Here is a 14,781-nt window from a genome sequence, read left to right as displayed (position 1 = left end):
TCTGAGCCCAGGCTGCAGCCTTCCTCCTGACCGGCTCCCTTGTCCTCCTGGAGTAAACTCAAAACCACAGATCAAGATGCAGAGGGCACCTGGTAGCTTTGGTCTGTCCTATGCTTCTTCCTTGGACACGCAAAGCCCAGTGGACAGAAGAGCTACTCTGACTCTTTAGACCACGGGATATGTAAAGGACCACTAGCTCCTTGCTGGCCCAAGGGGACTGCTCTGGGAGGGGACCCAAGGAGTTTCTAGAAGCCCTGCCCAACCTACAGTGGAGCTAGATTGCTATTCAAGGCTGCAGCACATTCCAGTCGATGATCCAGTCACTCCAGGAATAAGCAACCTGGATCTGAACGTCCAGTGCCACTGCCCAGCATGGGGCTGAGGGTTGTTAGCTGGCTAGGAAGCCACATAGACTCTACTCTTGGAGAGGAACAGAAGCCGGCTGGGAAGCTCAGCTGAGAGGTCTAGGCAGGCGGGATGACCTTGGTTTGGACTTGGCAGGAAAAAGAAAAGATACAGTGCCCAGGTGATGCCACCTGCCTTGTATCACAGCTATCACTGTCTCTGAGAGGTAGACCACGTCTTCAGTCTCAAACAGCCAGTCTGCTTCATGGAGCATTGGTAAGGCTCTGGGGGCCTCAAGGACAGGGCAGACATCGCAGGACTGTGTCATATACTGCAAGATCTCAAGGGACAACTCATTCTAAATTAGCTTCTTCCTATTGTCTCCTGCAGTTCTGGCTTCTTTTAGGCAAACATGGCCTACAGAAGGGTGGGGAGATGGCAGAGGCTTCTCCAAGCCCCTGTACATGTCAAGCACTTCAGCCCTGACAGTCCCTCTGACCACAGTTCTCCACAATCATTCTTGAACTCTACCAGGAACAGATAGCTAGCCTGGCCTGGGTGCAAAGGTGGGGTGCGGTTTTGTGCCATGCACCATGCATGCGTGGCCGCTCCAGCAGCAGAGCCTGGCTAAGGGGACATGCAGACACACAGTGCGTCAGGGACTCAAGCAGCAGGAGCATGCAGGGCAGAAGGCCTGCCCACCCATCCCTGGTCCTGCCTGCCAGCCAGCCCACGCACTGATGAGCAGAGGCCAACGGGCGGGCAGGCACGGCTGGAGCGAGCCTGAGGGAGCTGACCAAGCCCGCTGGTCCCAACTGACGGGCACAGTCGGTGGGCGAACTGTAGATGGGTAAGAAGTGAAAAAGACCAACCTTCTCGCTGATCTGAGAGATGAGAGTTTGGGTTGATGGCAGAGTGCGATGAAGATGAGGAGGAATAAAAAAAAGACAAGGAGAAACACAGAGAGAGTAAAAACAGGCCAACCTTCATCTGCCCACACAGCACAGAGACAAGACAAGACTCCTGTGCCCCTCGCACACACACGTGCACACAGGTGCACACGGACCACGCCGCTCACAAAAGACTCAGGACTCATGGAGGGACACGGTGGACAGGGCTGGGGCCCACCAGGCAGGTGCCAGGGACCGTGAGGGCAGAACTGGTGGGGTAGAAGCGGGGCATGGGCCAGTCCCATACCTCACACACCCTCACAGCTCAGACAGACCTGGTAAACGGGGCTCTGAGGCCAGGGCCCACCCAGATCACAAACCCACCAAGGCACACGAGCCACCACAGCCCCACCACCGTGAGGAAGCCCCATGCCGCACACCACCAGTGTGAGGAGCACGTCTGGATGCCTGTGGGAAGAAAGGCTGGGCGGTAACACCCTCATCTCAGACAGCAGTGTGGCTCGGGTGCCAGGGCCCTGAAGAGAATGGGGAGGATGGTAGTCGTGGTACAGGTAGGCCAGGCTTTGCCAAGGGCAGGATTCTGCCTCGGCCCGGGAAGCTGTATGCCTGAGAGCTGGAAGGGAGACACGCCGTGGATGGGAGGAGAAAATGAGTCACTCAGGGAGGGAGTCAGATGGTGATGGAGAAAGAGGCTGGTCCACCCAGCAAGCCTGGGCCTGCTAGACTGTGGGCGGAACTGCAGGCAACTGTGAACAAAGTCAGATGTAAATGCACGATGTGTGTCCCCCAGCGCTATCCCAACAGAAACCCAGACAGCTGACTCTCACGGGCTTCCTGTGCACCTGGAAGCATGCCGGGAGCTTTACACGTACTGCCCCATTGGTGGGAGCAGCCCCAGGGCCTCAGAGACACAGTGAGAGTCCTGACAGTTTGGGGAACAGAGGGAGAGTGAGGGGAGGCTAAGTCTGAGAAGACGCGTCAACAGACACAGAAGAACAAAGAGACGGAAAAGAAGGGATCAGGAGGCAGAGGGTCTCCACAGGGGCAAACTGCCTCTGGCTGCCAGTGTCTGCAGACTTGGGGCTATTCACACTGGTTTGACTAAGAGGCACTACTGGTACCTGGCTGGTGTGGGATGCTTCTAAAACCCCCTACTATGCAGAGACTAGCCCTCAAGAGATGTATCCAGTCTACAATGTCAACAGTGCTAACGTGAAGAAACCCCTGAGCTGCTGGGCAGTGGTGGCGCACACCTTTAATCCCAGCACTCGGGAGGCAGAGGCAGGCAATCTCTGTGAGTTCGAGGCCAGCCTGGGCTACGGAGCGAGTCCCAGGACAGCTAGCACTATTACACAGAGAAACCTTGTCTCAAAAAACCAAAAAAAAAAAAAAAAAAAACCAAAACAACAACAACAAAAAAAAACACAAAAAACCAAACCAAAACAAAAAAACCAAACCAAACCCAAAAAACAAAACCCAGAGCTATAATCCACACTGGCCTGAATCAGGATGCTCAGACCCTGACAGAGTTGGAGACTTCCATGTCTGGGTAGTAACAGGAACCACTATGGAAGGAAGTCTTGAAGCCACTATGTTGGGAGACAAGAGGCCAACAGACAGACACCAGGGCGAGGCAGGGTTCTTCCATGCCTATCCACCCACATGCAGAGTTCCCAATACAGAGCTGGTGGCTAGCAGGACACAGGCTGTCCCAGAGCACTCCTCGGGGTAGATGAGGCTCTGCTAGGCATAAAAAGAAAACTGGGAACACTATGGGGCGAGGGTCCCAAGGAGCAGGGCTTCTCTTATGTACATAAATCCTAGATCCAAAGGGCCAGTATGGATTTAGAAGGGTTCTAGATATGAGGCAGGGCCGAGAGGTGGCATGGGCCAGAAGCCAGGTTGGCTGTGTTAGATTCTAGACAGGAAGAGCTGAGGGTAAAGGGACCGCTATATCCCCCCACCTCCCAAAGCTCTTTTAAGTGGAGTTTATCCCAGGAGATGGGATAAGGCAGGATCCAGCTACAGTCATGTCCAAGTCAATCACGTGGGGACAGTGGGGACGCTGGAGGTAGGGAAGCTCCAAGGCATTAAGATCTCCTGGTCAGTGCCCTGGCAGCCACCTCCGCACAATTCCAGAGATAAGCACCACTGCCACCAGGGCCACAGCACAGCCTGACAGTGTAGCTGAATGGTGTGGTGCCTAGCTAAGATGCCCCCTGTCATCCGTTTTGAATCTGGGAGGTCTTTTCCTGCTTTGGTACAGCCTCTGGGCACTCCACCCTAGGAAACAGCCATAAAGCAGCGCTTTAACACCTGGCCTGGGGTTCACAAAGGTTCTGCCTCGATTCTCCTCTCTGGCATAGCCAGGTGCAGACAGAGGCTGCCTCGGTGAAGCCAGGGGCTTCACGCACTGTGGTTGAAGAGGGAAGAGGCTGGTCCCTGCCAAGAGTCTTTTCAGCTGCTATCCTCCCAGAGGGAACTTGCCAGACTCTGTGCCTTTGTTAGATACTTAGCCTGGGTCAGCCTGGGGTGAAGGCTTACAGCTCTACTCCTCTCAGCCTTCAGGAAGTGTTTGGGTCCCTGGTCTCTGTCCCGACGGCATTCCTAAAGACAGGCAGTGGGTCATCTCCACTGAACTGGTTTACAAGACGCCTAACAACAGGGGCAGTGATAGGGGTTTCCCAACTCCCATGAAGGAACACGATTACCCCAAAACAAACACCTCCTCTGCCTTGGTTGGACTGCTCACCTAACAGGCTGACACCCATGGCCTCTCCAGAACCAACTTGTACCCCGGGGCACGGCAGGCCATCAGTAAGTAGCCGCAGCTTGCTTTTCTCTGCCCTGAGTGAGCAAGTCCCCCAAACTGCTCTGAGAGTTAAGATGGGCCACTGCCATCACTCAGGCTCCATGAGCTAGAGGAAGGGCAGACCATCCTCAAAAAGGTGAGGAACCTTTCTCGGGATAGACTCACAGCTGCAGGGAAGCTGGGTCTCCCCAGTGATCCCCTAAGAGAAGCAACTTAACTTTTAATGACATCCATTTGTACAGGAGGGCTAGGTGAAGGGGCAGTGTGGGTAGAGGGCTTCCATGGCCTCGCCCGGGCGCCATGCTCGCTAGACTATCCCATGTGTTCTCAGAGAGGGCCAGGGTTTGATCCCCTTGGGCTATGAACAGAGGCTGTGTACACCAAAACAGTCCCCAGACTGTCAGCTGCAGACCCAACTGTAAAGAGCACACGGTCCATTTAGCTCCAACTAGGAACACCCAAGACAATATACCCATCGGTATGCACAGCTACCTCGGCCTTACCCCTACCATGGGGGGTGGGGGGAGCTGGTGACGGAACACAGTAGGCTCCTCCAGGAAGGCCCATCTGGTCCAAAGTTCAGAACCAGAGTCTTGGAGCCCACCCTGCTGGGGTAGGCAGGAGGAAAGTCAGATCAGGTATGCACAGCCACATGCAAACACATGTGTCTATCCCCCCTTCCCCGGACAAAAGACACACATGCACGCGCACACACACACATACACACACACACAGCAATGGCAAGCTGGGCGGCAGCGGCGCACTCCTTTAATCCCAGTACTTGGGAAGCACAGGCAGGTGGATCTGTGTGAGTTCGAGGCCAGCCCTGGTTTACAGAGTGAGATATCCAGGACAGACTCCAAAACTACACAGAGAAACCCTGTCTTGAGAAACCAAAAAAAAAACAAAAAACAAAAAAAAACCCCAAACCAAACCAAAAAAACAAACAACAAAAGAGAGCAACGTCTCTGTCTCTCTCTGTCTCTCACACACACTCTCACTCTCTCTCTCTCTCTCTCACACACACACACACACACACACACACACACACACACACACACACACACACATCTGCTTAGAAGGCTCCAGACTCCCAAAGGGCTCAGGTCCAGGCAGCAAGGACCTACAAGAGATACAAATGCTCCCAGGGGTGCGGGTGGGGTGAGTGTCTGCTTCCCCAAGGGCCTGAAAGGAAGGAAGGCAAGTGGTGGCAGCTGTGGGTACTGCCCAGTGGGAGCTACGGAGGTGGCGGCTGCGGGTACTGCCCAGTGGGAGCTACGGAGGTGTTGGCTGCTGGTACTGCTGCAAAAGAGGTGGGAAGGAAAAGGCTAGGCCGCAGAGTCCCTCCAGTGTCTGCCTCAAAGTCTCCGGGCCGCACGCCTGGCAGGTGAAGCTTGGCTCCAAGGTGACGACAGAGCCAGGGGTGGCCGAGTTCTTACCTCTCACGTACAGGTTCGCGGGGGCCGAGTAGCGTGTGCCCGCTGGGTTGGTTGCCACACACTCGTACTTGCCTTGGTCAGACTCCTCGCTGCTCTCGATCTGCAAGGCACCTGTGAGGGCACAAGACAAGAGGTCAGGCACGGTCCACGCTGAGTGTGGCCTGGAACACGGAGGCCCTGACGACATGTGTAGCCCCAGCGGCTGTGGCTCACCTGGGCCACAGCCTAGGGCCTGTGTGGCTTCCAGGAAGCTCTTTCTGATAAGCCAGGTCCCTCTAAGCAAGAACCAAGAACTCATACTTTGAAGCAAGATGTCCTTACTACCCAGGAGCTGTCCACAGAGTGCTCGTCACTGTCCCAAGAGTCCTCAGGCCTGCTCACCAATAATCATGCCTATCAGCTTTCTTGTCCCAAAGCCTATAACCCACAGGCCTAGAAATTCCTAAACAAGCAATGTCCTTGTCTGCAAGAGCCTGAGACACTATCACCTACTTGGAAGGGGCTTGCCTTGGGGCTTGGTGCCCAGCAGCCTCTGCCCCACACTCCCACCGTCTCCTCCCACCCCACCCCCACCCTGCTAGCCCCGCCCATTCCGGCTACCTTCCTCAGTTTGGTCCTGCTAAAGTGCTTCGACCCACCAAGGCTTCTGCATAATTCAGAAGGCTAATGGAGACTGGAGCTCCCACTCGGGCCAGCGCCCTAAGGGGCTGCTCTGGCCGCAGACGGACAGACAGGAGCCAAGACTGGGGGTGCGGGTAGCTGAAAAGACCCTCTACACGGATGTATGGAACTTGTGTTTGGGACCTGTCCTGTCAGGTCAAGTGAGTGAACCCCAAGGTGAAGGATCATACACCCCTCCCCGCAATAAACACTTGAAAACTGCTAGTGAAAGCACACTGGGCAAGCTATCTATGACAGAGAAACTCACAGGGCAAAGCACCATGCCCTTCCCTGGAACAATTTGACAGACAATTACACCCACACAGGACAGTCCAACGGACAGCTAATAACCCCCACAGGACACAGCCTGACAGAAAACCACCTTCTGCATGAACAGCTGGAACAGCTCTAAAGGGCTTCTTTCTCCACCCCAACTGACAATCACGCCCACACAGGACAGACAGAACCTGCCAGGCCCCACCTAACTGGACTGGACAGGAACCTCAGAGGGAATTCCAAGTTGTGTTCGCACAGCCCAGGCCTGGGGGGAAACACTATGAGTCTAAGCTACAGCTCCTTCAAAGCCTGCTCCTGCCTGCTCTTTCTACCACTACCCAGGGCAGCAGGAGGGGCTGTGAACACCAGAAGGTGAGGGCTGTACGTAGAGCAGGAGGGGATGCCACCAACACAAACGGGAAAAGGGCTGGTCTCTCTCCATGGCCTTGACCTCAGCCTCCCGACGGGCATTTCAGAACACAAGCGAACACAAGCCCCCATTGGACTGAGCGTTTCAGAACACAAGCCAAATACCCAGCTCCTGCAAGAACAGCGCTGACTGGCAGCCAACGTGCCATGTTCATGGGATGAATGGACACTGCTACAGCAAACGTTCACTCAAGCAGGCACACATCAGGGCCCTGGCGAGTGGGGGTTGTGCAAGGTCAGCTCAACAGAGGTTTGGGGGAGACGGGTAGCTGGTGCCACAAGCTGAGGGCAGGAAATAGTGCCTGGTTTGGGGTTACAGACAATGGAAGAAAGAAACCCCCGTGACAAGAGCATAAGTCTAGTCAGGAGACCTCTGCTGGCTAGTTATTTTTGTCATAAGCTGGTCATGTGGGAAGAGGGAACCTCAATTGAGAAAAAGCCCCCATTGGACTGGCCCATAGACAAGCCTGTGGGATATTTTCTTGATTAACAATTGATGTAGGAGGACCCGGCTCACTGTGGGTGTGCCAATGCTAGGCAGGTGGTCCTGGATTGCACAAAAAGAAAGCAAGCTGAGCAAGCCATGGAGAGCAAGTCAAGAAGCAGCATCTTCCACTGCCCCTGCTCCTGCTGGAGTTCCTGCCCTGACTTCCTTCCCTCAATGGCAGACTGTAATGGGGACATGATGACCAAATAAACCTCCCCAAAGCTGCCTTTGGTCGTGGTGTTCTCACAGCAATAGAAAGCTAACTAAGATCCAATATAGACCCTGAGTCTATTTGTACACAGATGTCTCCAAATCGGACATCGACACCCAGACCCAGTAGCAAGGAAAGCAGGGTCAGCATGTGCTAAGTCCACGTGCAGGGAGATACAGAGAGGGGAGGGAACTGAGTCCTGTTGTCAGGGTGACAAGGAGCATCCCATGGGAGGCAACTACTCCGAGCCCCAACTTCTGTCCTGAGCACTGTTAGCCTTGAACCAAGCAAGGGTCTAGATGTGCCCACAAATACTGACCAATGTGGGAAGAAAATCACAGGATAAAAACGGAAACTGCCATTCCGTAGGTGACAAACTGTGTATATCCCCATTCTTGTAAGTCTCAAGGCCCTGAAGGTGGTTGGCCTGACTCCAATTCTAAGAGGAGGAGATAGACTTGAGAGGTGGCTGAGTCACACTTGAACCCTGATCTTTAGGAGTCCAGCATCTACGATTCTCCCCAACAGGTTGCAGTGCCCTGTTATTTGAAGGCAGCTTGGAGGGACTGCAAGCCGACAGGTCAAGTGCCCTAGTTATGGATGGGTCTGTTAATTTCCCTACCGCCATCTAACACAGTCGAGACTCTCTAGTCCCTGCTGCTGAAGATGTACAGGGGAGGACCCTCATTTGACCACAGGACCAAGATATTAGACTTTAAGAAAAAGGAGGCTCTCAAGAAAAAGGCCAGACTTGGTCATGCTCCCCAACCTTATAGGAGTGTCTCCATCTATGCCAGCCTTAGGGACAGGCTGGGCTTCACTATGGGAACCAGATGGATCTGTTCTTTGGGGCTGGCCTAGAAGGCCTGGGGAGCAGGGCTCGCCATCCTGGGTGCTCTCAGCTGCTATCTCCACAATGCAGACTTGTAATGGATGAGTCCACAGGAGGGAATGATTGAGAGTGGAGGTGTGTGGTGGCCGGTGGTATTGTGGGGCTGGAGCTGGAGATGAAGAGACTGGAGAGGTCGGGATGGGAATGGGGAGGTGACGGACTGGACGGGATGGAGTGGAGGTGACCGACGGCGACAGTAGTGGCGTGGCGTGGTGTGGTGTGGCATGGGAGATGCACGGACAGCATTCTTACCTCTGATTGGTGAACCACCTGGTGAGGTAATTTGAATGCAAATAAGATCAGAGAGAAACATTAGTACAAAAGGAAGGAAAGCCACAAAAGCCAAATCAGATCAAACAAAACACTAGAAAGGGCCTTAACTATACAGAGAACCTGAGGCATCAGTTTAGGTGACTCAGGTGTCGTGTGAGTAAGCACCAGGCTGGGCCAAGCTGAGTGTGGGTGAAGCATGTCCCCTGGGTCAATGGCACTGCTCTGAGGAAGTGGAGGGCAGGAAGGTGTCAGGAAGAGTCAGGAAGGCAGAACTGGGCTCCTGTGACCCTTGCTGGCGGGGTTGATGGAGGGGAAGGGGAAGAAAAGAGGCAGCACCCGCCCTAAAGATCACCCAATCCCATGGCTAAGAGTTCGAGGACAGCACTCACCAAAACAAAGGCAAGGCATTTAAGCCTTGGGTGAAAACCAGGGTTAAGGGAAGAGCTCACATAGGTTACCACGGACCAGGGCTCCCCAAACAGACCAGCCCTGGCATCCAACAGTGGATGGGTGGGACTCAGTCAGCTCCCAGCCCAGTGGCTGACAGCCCATAAAACCCACCTGACCCTATTAAGGACAGCGTGATTGGAGTTCCCCAGCCTATCCAGTGAGAGGCAGAAGGCCAGCAACCACCCCTTGAGTGGCTGCTGCCTCAGAGCCCTGGGATCAGCAGCCAAGAGGGACAGGCACTTCCAAAGCCAGGTCTATTATGAGGCCTGAGCAGGTTTGCCTTCCAACACGTGCCTCTCCTGAGACTCCCACTTCAACCACTGGAGCCAGGAACCTGTAGACAGACCCAGGTCCAAGTCTACCCACCCTCTGGCTCCTTTTGGCAGGGGTGGGTTGGAAGTGTTCAGATCAGGGCCTGTCTTACTGAACCTGGCAACACCCACCTGGAAAAATACCCATCTCTCTGCACAATGAGGAAACATAGGCCTGGAAACATTAAGAGGCTTAGGTGCGAGGCAGCAGGATCTGGCTAGTCTAACTCGGGGCCTTCCCACTGGACCACCTAGATAGGGAGGACAGAAGGAAAGGGGGTGGCTGGGACAGGAGTGTATGCGACAGCTAAGTGAGAAGAAACATCATAGCAATTCTCCATGTGTAGTCCACGTACAGGTCTATGTGGGGGGGACCCCTGAGAACCTTTTAGGGGGTCCACTAGAATAAAACCTACAGTCAGTTTCTCCAATACTTAGACCAGGGCTGGTGGAGTACCCCTGTAATCTTAGCACTTGGGAGGCTGAGACAGGATGGCTGTGGCAAGTTTCATGACAGGCTGGACTATATAATGAGTATCACGCCAGCCAGGGCCACACAGTGAAGGCCTTGCTTCAAAAACAGAGAAATAGTTGTTGGTCTGATTTAGCCTCTTTCTCTCATGAATATATAGTGGTATTTCCTGGAGGGCGCACAACCTGTAGTATCATAACAGGCTAAATGCAGCCCCATTTTAAGCTCGACATTAACAACGAGGCTTTTCTTACTAAATATATTTTTTTTGTTTTAGAATATATAATTATCTTTTATTTTAGAATGTTATGTTAACACTTAATAGCTTTTAAATGATTTTAAAGTAATTAGTAAATATTTAAAAATTTTCTATCTTAAATATCTAGTATAGTAAACATCAATAGGTATAATCCAGATAAGCAAAACCACCTTAAGGTCCTCTGAGTTAAAGTTAGGAATACTAAGAGCAGAAAGTTGACAACCATTGATCTCCTGTGGTCTAGGCCAGGGGTTGCAGTGTATGCAGCCTCGCACTGGAACTCTGAGTCTGCAGCTTCTGCTTTTCTAGACCTAACCCACTGACTTCTCAGAACCATCCTCTGCCTGCCAGACGGAGAATCTGTCCTTTTCACTTCACTAGACAGGTATACGGGACTGAGGGGGCCCCAAGAGTCAGCCTCCCCAGGAAATTCATGCCAATGAGCTCAGAAATTGTAATCACACACTGACTGTACCCTTCTGCAAGACCCAGCCAAACACAGATGGATGGGCCTTCTAGTCAGGTAGGTGGGGCCAGCCAGCAGAATGAGAAATCACAAGCATCTCACCAGAGAGGTCAAAGGCCCCTGCAGCCAGAGCCGTCATCTCTGCTTGACACCACTGGGTGGTGGGCATGTAGAAGGCTCGGCTGGCTCTGTGGGTCAATGAGCGTGCTCTCTACAGTGGCAAACTCAGGCTATAAGGAAGCACAGGAAAGTCCTGTTCAGGCTGGGCAGAGCTTATGGGCTAAGAGCCCCCCCTTAGGACCCAGCCTTGGATCCCATGGAGAGGTGTGGCCGCTGCAGCTATGGTTGTCACAGCCACAGTAGGCCGCTCTTTCTGCATTTGTCCTTCTTGGGCCTGCCTCAGGTCTCAAGCTCAAGTGCCCAGGAGGCTGCTGCGGCAGCATATCACATCGCTGCGGCAGGAAAAAAGCCCCTCACGCAGAGCTCACACCTCAGCCGTGCACACTGCCAGCCCTTGGTCGGGGGCCACACCATAGGTAGATGCACTATGGTTCAGGTCAGAGATACTGGAGGTACTGTGGGGACTGTGAGAGGGGCTGGGGTCTGGAGAGCAAAGGTCTGGAGCTCTGGTGGGATGTTACTGCTTCTCAGGCTCCAGGTTTAGCATATGCTGTTAGAAGGCACCGAGGTTACCTCCCAGGAGAGCTCCTAGACCCTAGTCTCCACAGGTGGGTGACCCTCTGATCTGTGGAAAGTAGATATGATAATCATGGCCTGTCTACTTCAGAAAGGTTGTAAGAGACTCAACAGTAATAAAGGGCAGAGGAGCACTCCGTGAACTGTTGGCGATGTGAAACCCACAAGGGTCCTTGTAAATATGCAGTGTACAGGGGACACCTCACTCTCTGAAGGGATGTTTCCACACGGCTCCGTCCCAAGCACTGGACACACAAGAACACCCGTCCCCAGCACACACACACCTATGATCTGTAAGTCACAGTTTCCTGGTAGCAGGAAAGGTCAAATGAGTAGACATCCTCTTCAGTGATAAGTCCCGAAGGTCAACAAAGTTAACTCTCCAAGAAGGACTTAGAACTGGGTATGGGGGGGAGGGGCACCTTGCCAAGCAAATCTGTCCGGGGTCTCCCACATCCAGCCTAGGTAAGTAGGGCTGGACACAGACGGTGATAACTGTAGCTCCTGCGGGAGTAGCCAGAAGCCGGGAACAGGCTCCCAGTGGAGGAAGTGACAGTGACGAGAGGGCCAGGTGGGCAAGGATGGGCCAGTGTGGTCCCTGCAAGTGGGGAAGTGGCGGGAGGCCGGAACAGAGCCTTTACCATAAACCCGACGGCACACTGTCACTGTGCGGCTACTTTTGTAAGATGAGAAGACTGATAACGAAGTTAATTTAACTGAGGTCACAGAGCTAATAAGGGTGTATATAGATAGGACAGGTGAGATAAAGCGGGCCATGTGGCCAGGGTGCCTTGACCAGGAGCACGTATTTGACCATGCAGGCAGGGTCAAGGGTTATAAGCCCAGGGTCCAGCATAGCATTGCTTTTACAGTCTAGGAAAAAGATGAATAGACAATACCATCAGCTGCTAGAGGACACAGCTTTCAGAGAGATCCTGGAGGCAGGGAGAACAGTGGTGTTCCGGGATAAGACAGAGGTAACAGAAAGGGAAGAGGGGACCAATTTGAGAGCCACACGGTGATACATGAAGAGGATGTGTGGTTCCTTACTGGACAGAGTGCTGGGTCTCTTTCAGGTTTAGGGGTGGGGAGCTGCCACTCATGGAGGTAGGGTCAGTGGGAGCAGGGCATGGCTGTTTGTAAAGGAAGTCATTGTCCGTCCAGGACAGGGCGACATCCGGCAGGCACTGAATGTGGGCCCTGGAGCTCACACAGGACGTCTGGGCTGTGCTGACCAGTAGGGGCACAGATGAGGAGGTACCGCAAGGATGAGGCTGGCAGGCCTCCGAGCTGGAGGGACCAGCACTTCATGCAGGGGTAACAGGGCAGCTAGAGGCCAGTCATGGGTGGTAAAGCCAAAGGAAGGCAAGAGGGTTTGCTCAAGGAGGAGGGAGGGCTGCCGGCCACTGGGAGGGACAAGGAGGAAGAGGCCTGAGCAGTATCCAGCGGAGTGACGGGCAGGGGAGGGGTGGTACGGGGTCTGGCACACAGTAAGCACTACATAAATACTTGATGAACAAATGCTGGAGACATCGGGCCTTCCCAGAACTACTGCCTGCCACAGACAGTCAATGCCATTCCGGGGAGGAGTCAGGCCTGTAGGGAGGACCGTCTGGCAGCATGGGGAACCTGCCCGGGGCACCCATGAGCAAATGCAGGAGAGCCAAGCCATGCCGGCCGCTGCGCTGTGCTGGGCAGCAGCCACAAACGCTGCCGGACCATTTCCTGCCTTGATTATGGCTGTTTTAATTAACTGCACTACAGCTGCCTCCATCTTGTTGAGTTTTAATTAAATTAAATGAGCTAACACTTCGTGGGCTGTCTCAGGCGGCCGTGGCTGGGGCCGGAATCCTGCCCTGCTGGGTGGCTCATCACTCTCTCTTCTCCCTGGGCACCAAGATGGTGTGGGCCTGACCAGAGAGGCTGGGGAGGGGCTGGGAGTGGTGAGCACCTCTGAAGCCAGCAAATCCCCCAAAGAGGCAGTCACATCCTTCATGATGGTGACATCACAGCTGATGGACAGCAGGAGTTCAAGCCAACAGTGGCCTACCTTCTCCCAACCAGCAGGACTTTTGGAGCCAAGTCTGTGGATCTATCCTGAGCTGCTCGAGGATTTAGAATGCAGCCCAGCTGATTCTGAGCCTCCTTTCCCACCCACTCCATCCCCACAAAATCAGAATCAATTTTCTTGGCGGGGAGCCTCACAGGCAGATCGATCAACGGGGCGACACCTCCCTCCTGGTCACAGTGGCATCCTTGTTCCCAGGGCTCCAAGGTGGCTCGATTGAGATATCCATAGGAGACAGGTGGCTCTGGTGGCCAAAGGACAGAGGCAAATCCCCCTAGATTCAGGATCTTAAGGTCCATTTGATGTCTGATGAATCAACATCACTGGCTCCTTCCCCAGAAACCCTTCCTGCCTAGAGAAACAGAGACGCGGGCTGGGCTGTGGGAAAAGTAGGAGATGAAAACCCAGGGGTACCTTCTTCAGGCCAGCCATGCTGGCATGCCACGCAGCAGGGTCAGGACAGATCCTGCCACCACATCCTCTTCCGTAGGCAAGATTTGGTCCATGACCTTGGGAATGATGCTCAGTCTGCTTTAGAAACCTCATCCCCCAGCCCCTAACTGGACTATGCTGGAAGGTGTCCTCCCAAAGGTATCCGTGGCGCCTAAACTCTGCCCTTGGCTCACCTGAGCGCAGCTGCTTGATGCGGCCGTTGCTGGAAGCAGGGTCCACAGGAAGGAAGTCTTTGAACCATGTGATCTCAGGGTCTGGATTCCCACCAGCTGCGCACAGCATGGTGGCCGTCCGAGCCTTCTCCACCACCTTCAGCTGAGGCCCCATGTCGATGGTCGGGAACCCAGACGGCAGCTGGTCCTCTGCAGACAAAGGGTGACGTTTGGACATTAGGACTGGCTCTGCTCGTTCCTGAAGGCTTCTCTGCATAACTGCTCCCAACTTCCGGGTTAGCTGGGACCCCCAATACCCTTCTCTTTCCCACCCCGGAATTCTAAGCATGAGCCCTACCCCAAATGAGTCGTCGAGAGACCTAGGTCCCTTTTGGCAAGGCAGGGGCTGCAGGAGGGCCCGCACCACCACATCCCTGCTGGGCAGTTTCCAAGTCTGGGAAGCACAGACTGAAGACATCAGCACTTATCTCTCTAGGTCCTGGGAAGAACAGAGATCAATGCTCTGCTGGCTGTAGCAGAAAGTGCTATACGGACACCGGGCTCGGGCAGCAGGGGAGATAGAGCTCCCAACGCATCAACAGCCACAACCCCACCCCACGCTCTGTGCTTGTCCAGCCTCCACTTCCTTGTCAGCACACGTGATGTCCCTCCTTGGCCTGCATCCCTTCAGCTCTGCCATGTGGCGGAACCCCAGGTCA

General features: G+C 54.0%; 1 protein-coding gene across 1 annotated transcript in view; it reads right to left on the bottom strand.

The window, feature by feature from the left end:
* Ptprf (protein tyrosine phosphatase receptor type F) overlaps positions 1-14,781 on the bottom strand; it is an 84,656-nt gene that overhangs the window by 36,875 nt on the left and 33,000 nt on the right. The window contains 2 exon segments of the mRNA XM_052718774.1: positions 5,508-5,618; positions 14,084-14,272. Of these exon segments, the coding sequence (XP_052574734.1) occupies positions 5,508-5,618; positions 14,084-14,272 (300 nt within the window).

The sequence above is a fragment of the Peromyscus californicus genome, unplaced genomic scaffold, assembly GCF_007827085.1.
Source record: "Peromyscus californicus insignis strain IS unplaced genomic scaffold, ASM782708v3 Scaffold_5__1_contigs__length_169319896, whole genome shotgun sequence".
NCBI classification, from domain to species: domain Eukaryota; kingdom Metazoa; phylum Chordata; class Mammalia; order Rodentia; family Cricetidae; genus Peromyscus; species Peromyscus californicus.
This window is presented reverse-complemented; position numbering and strand designations above follow the sequence as displayed.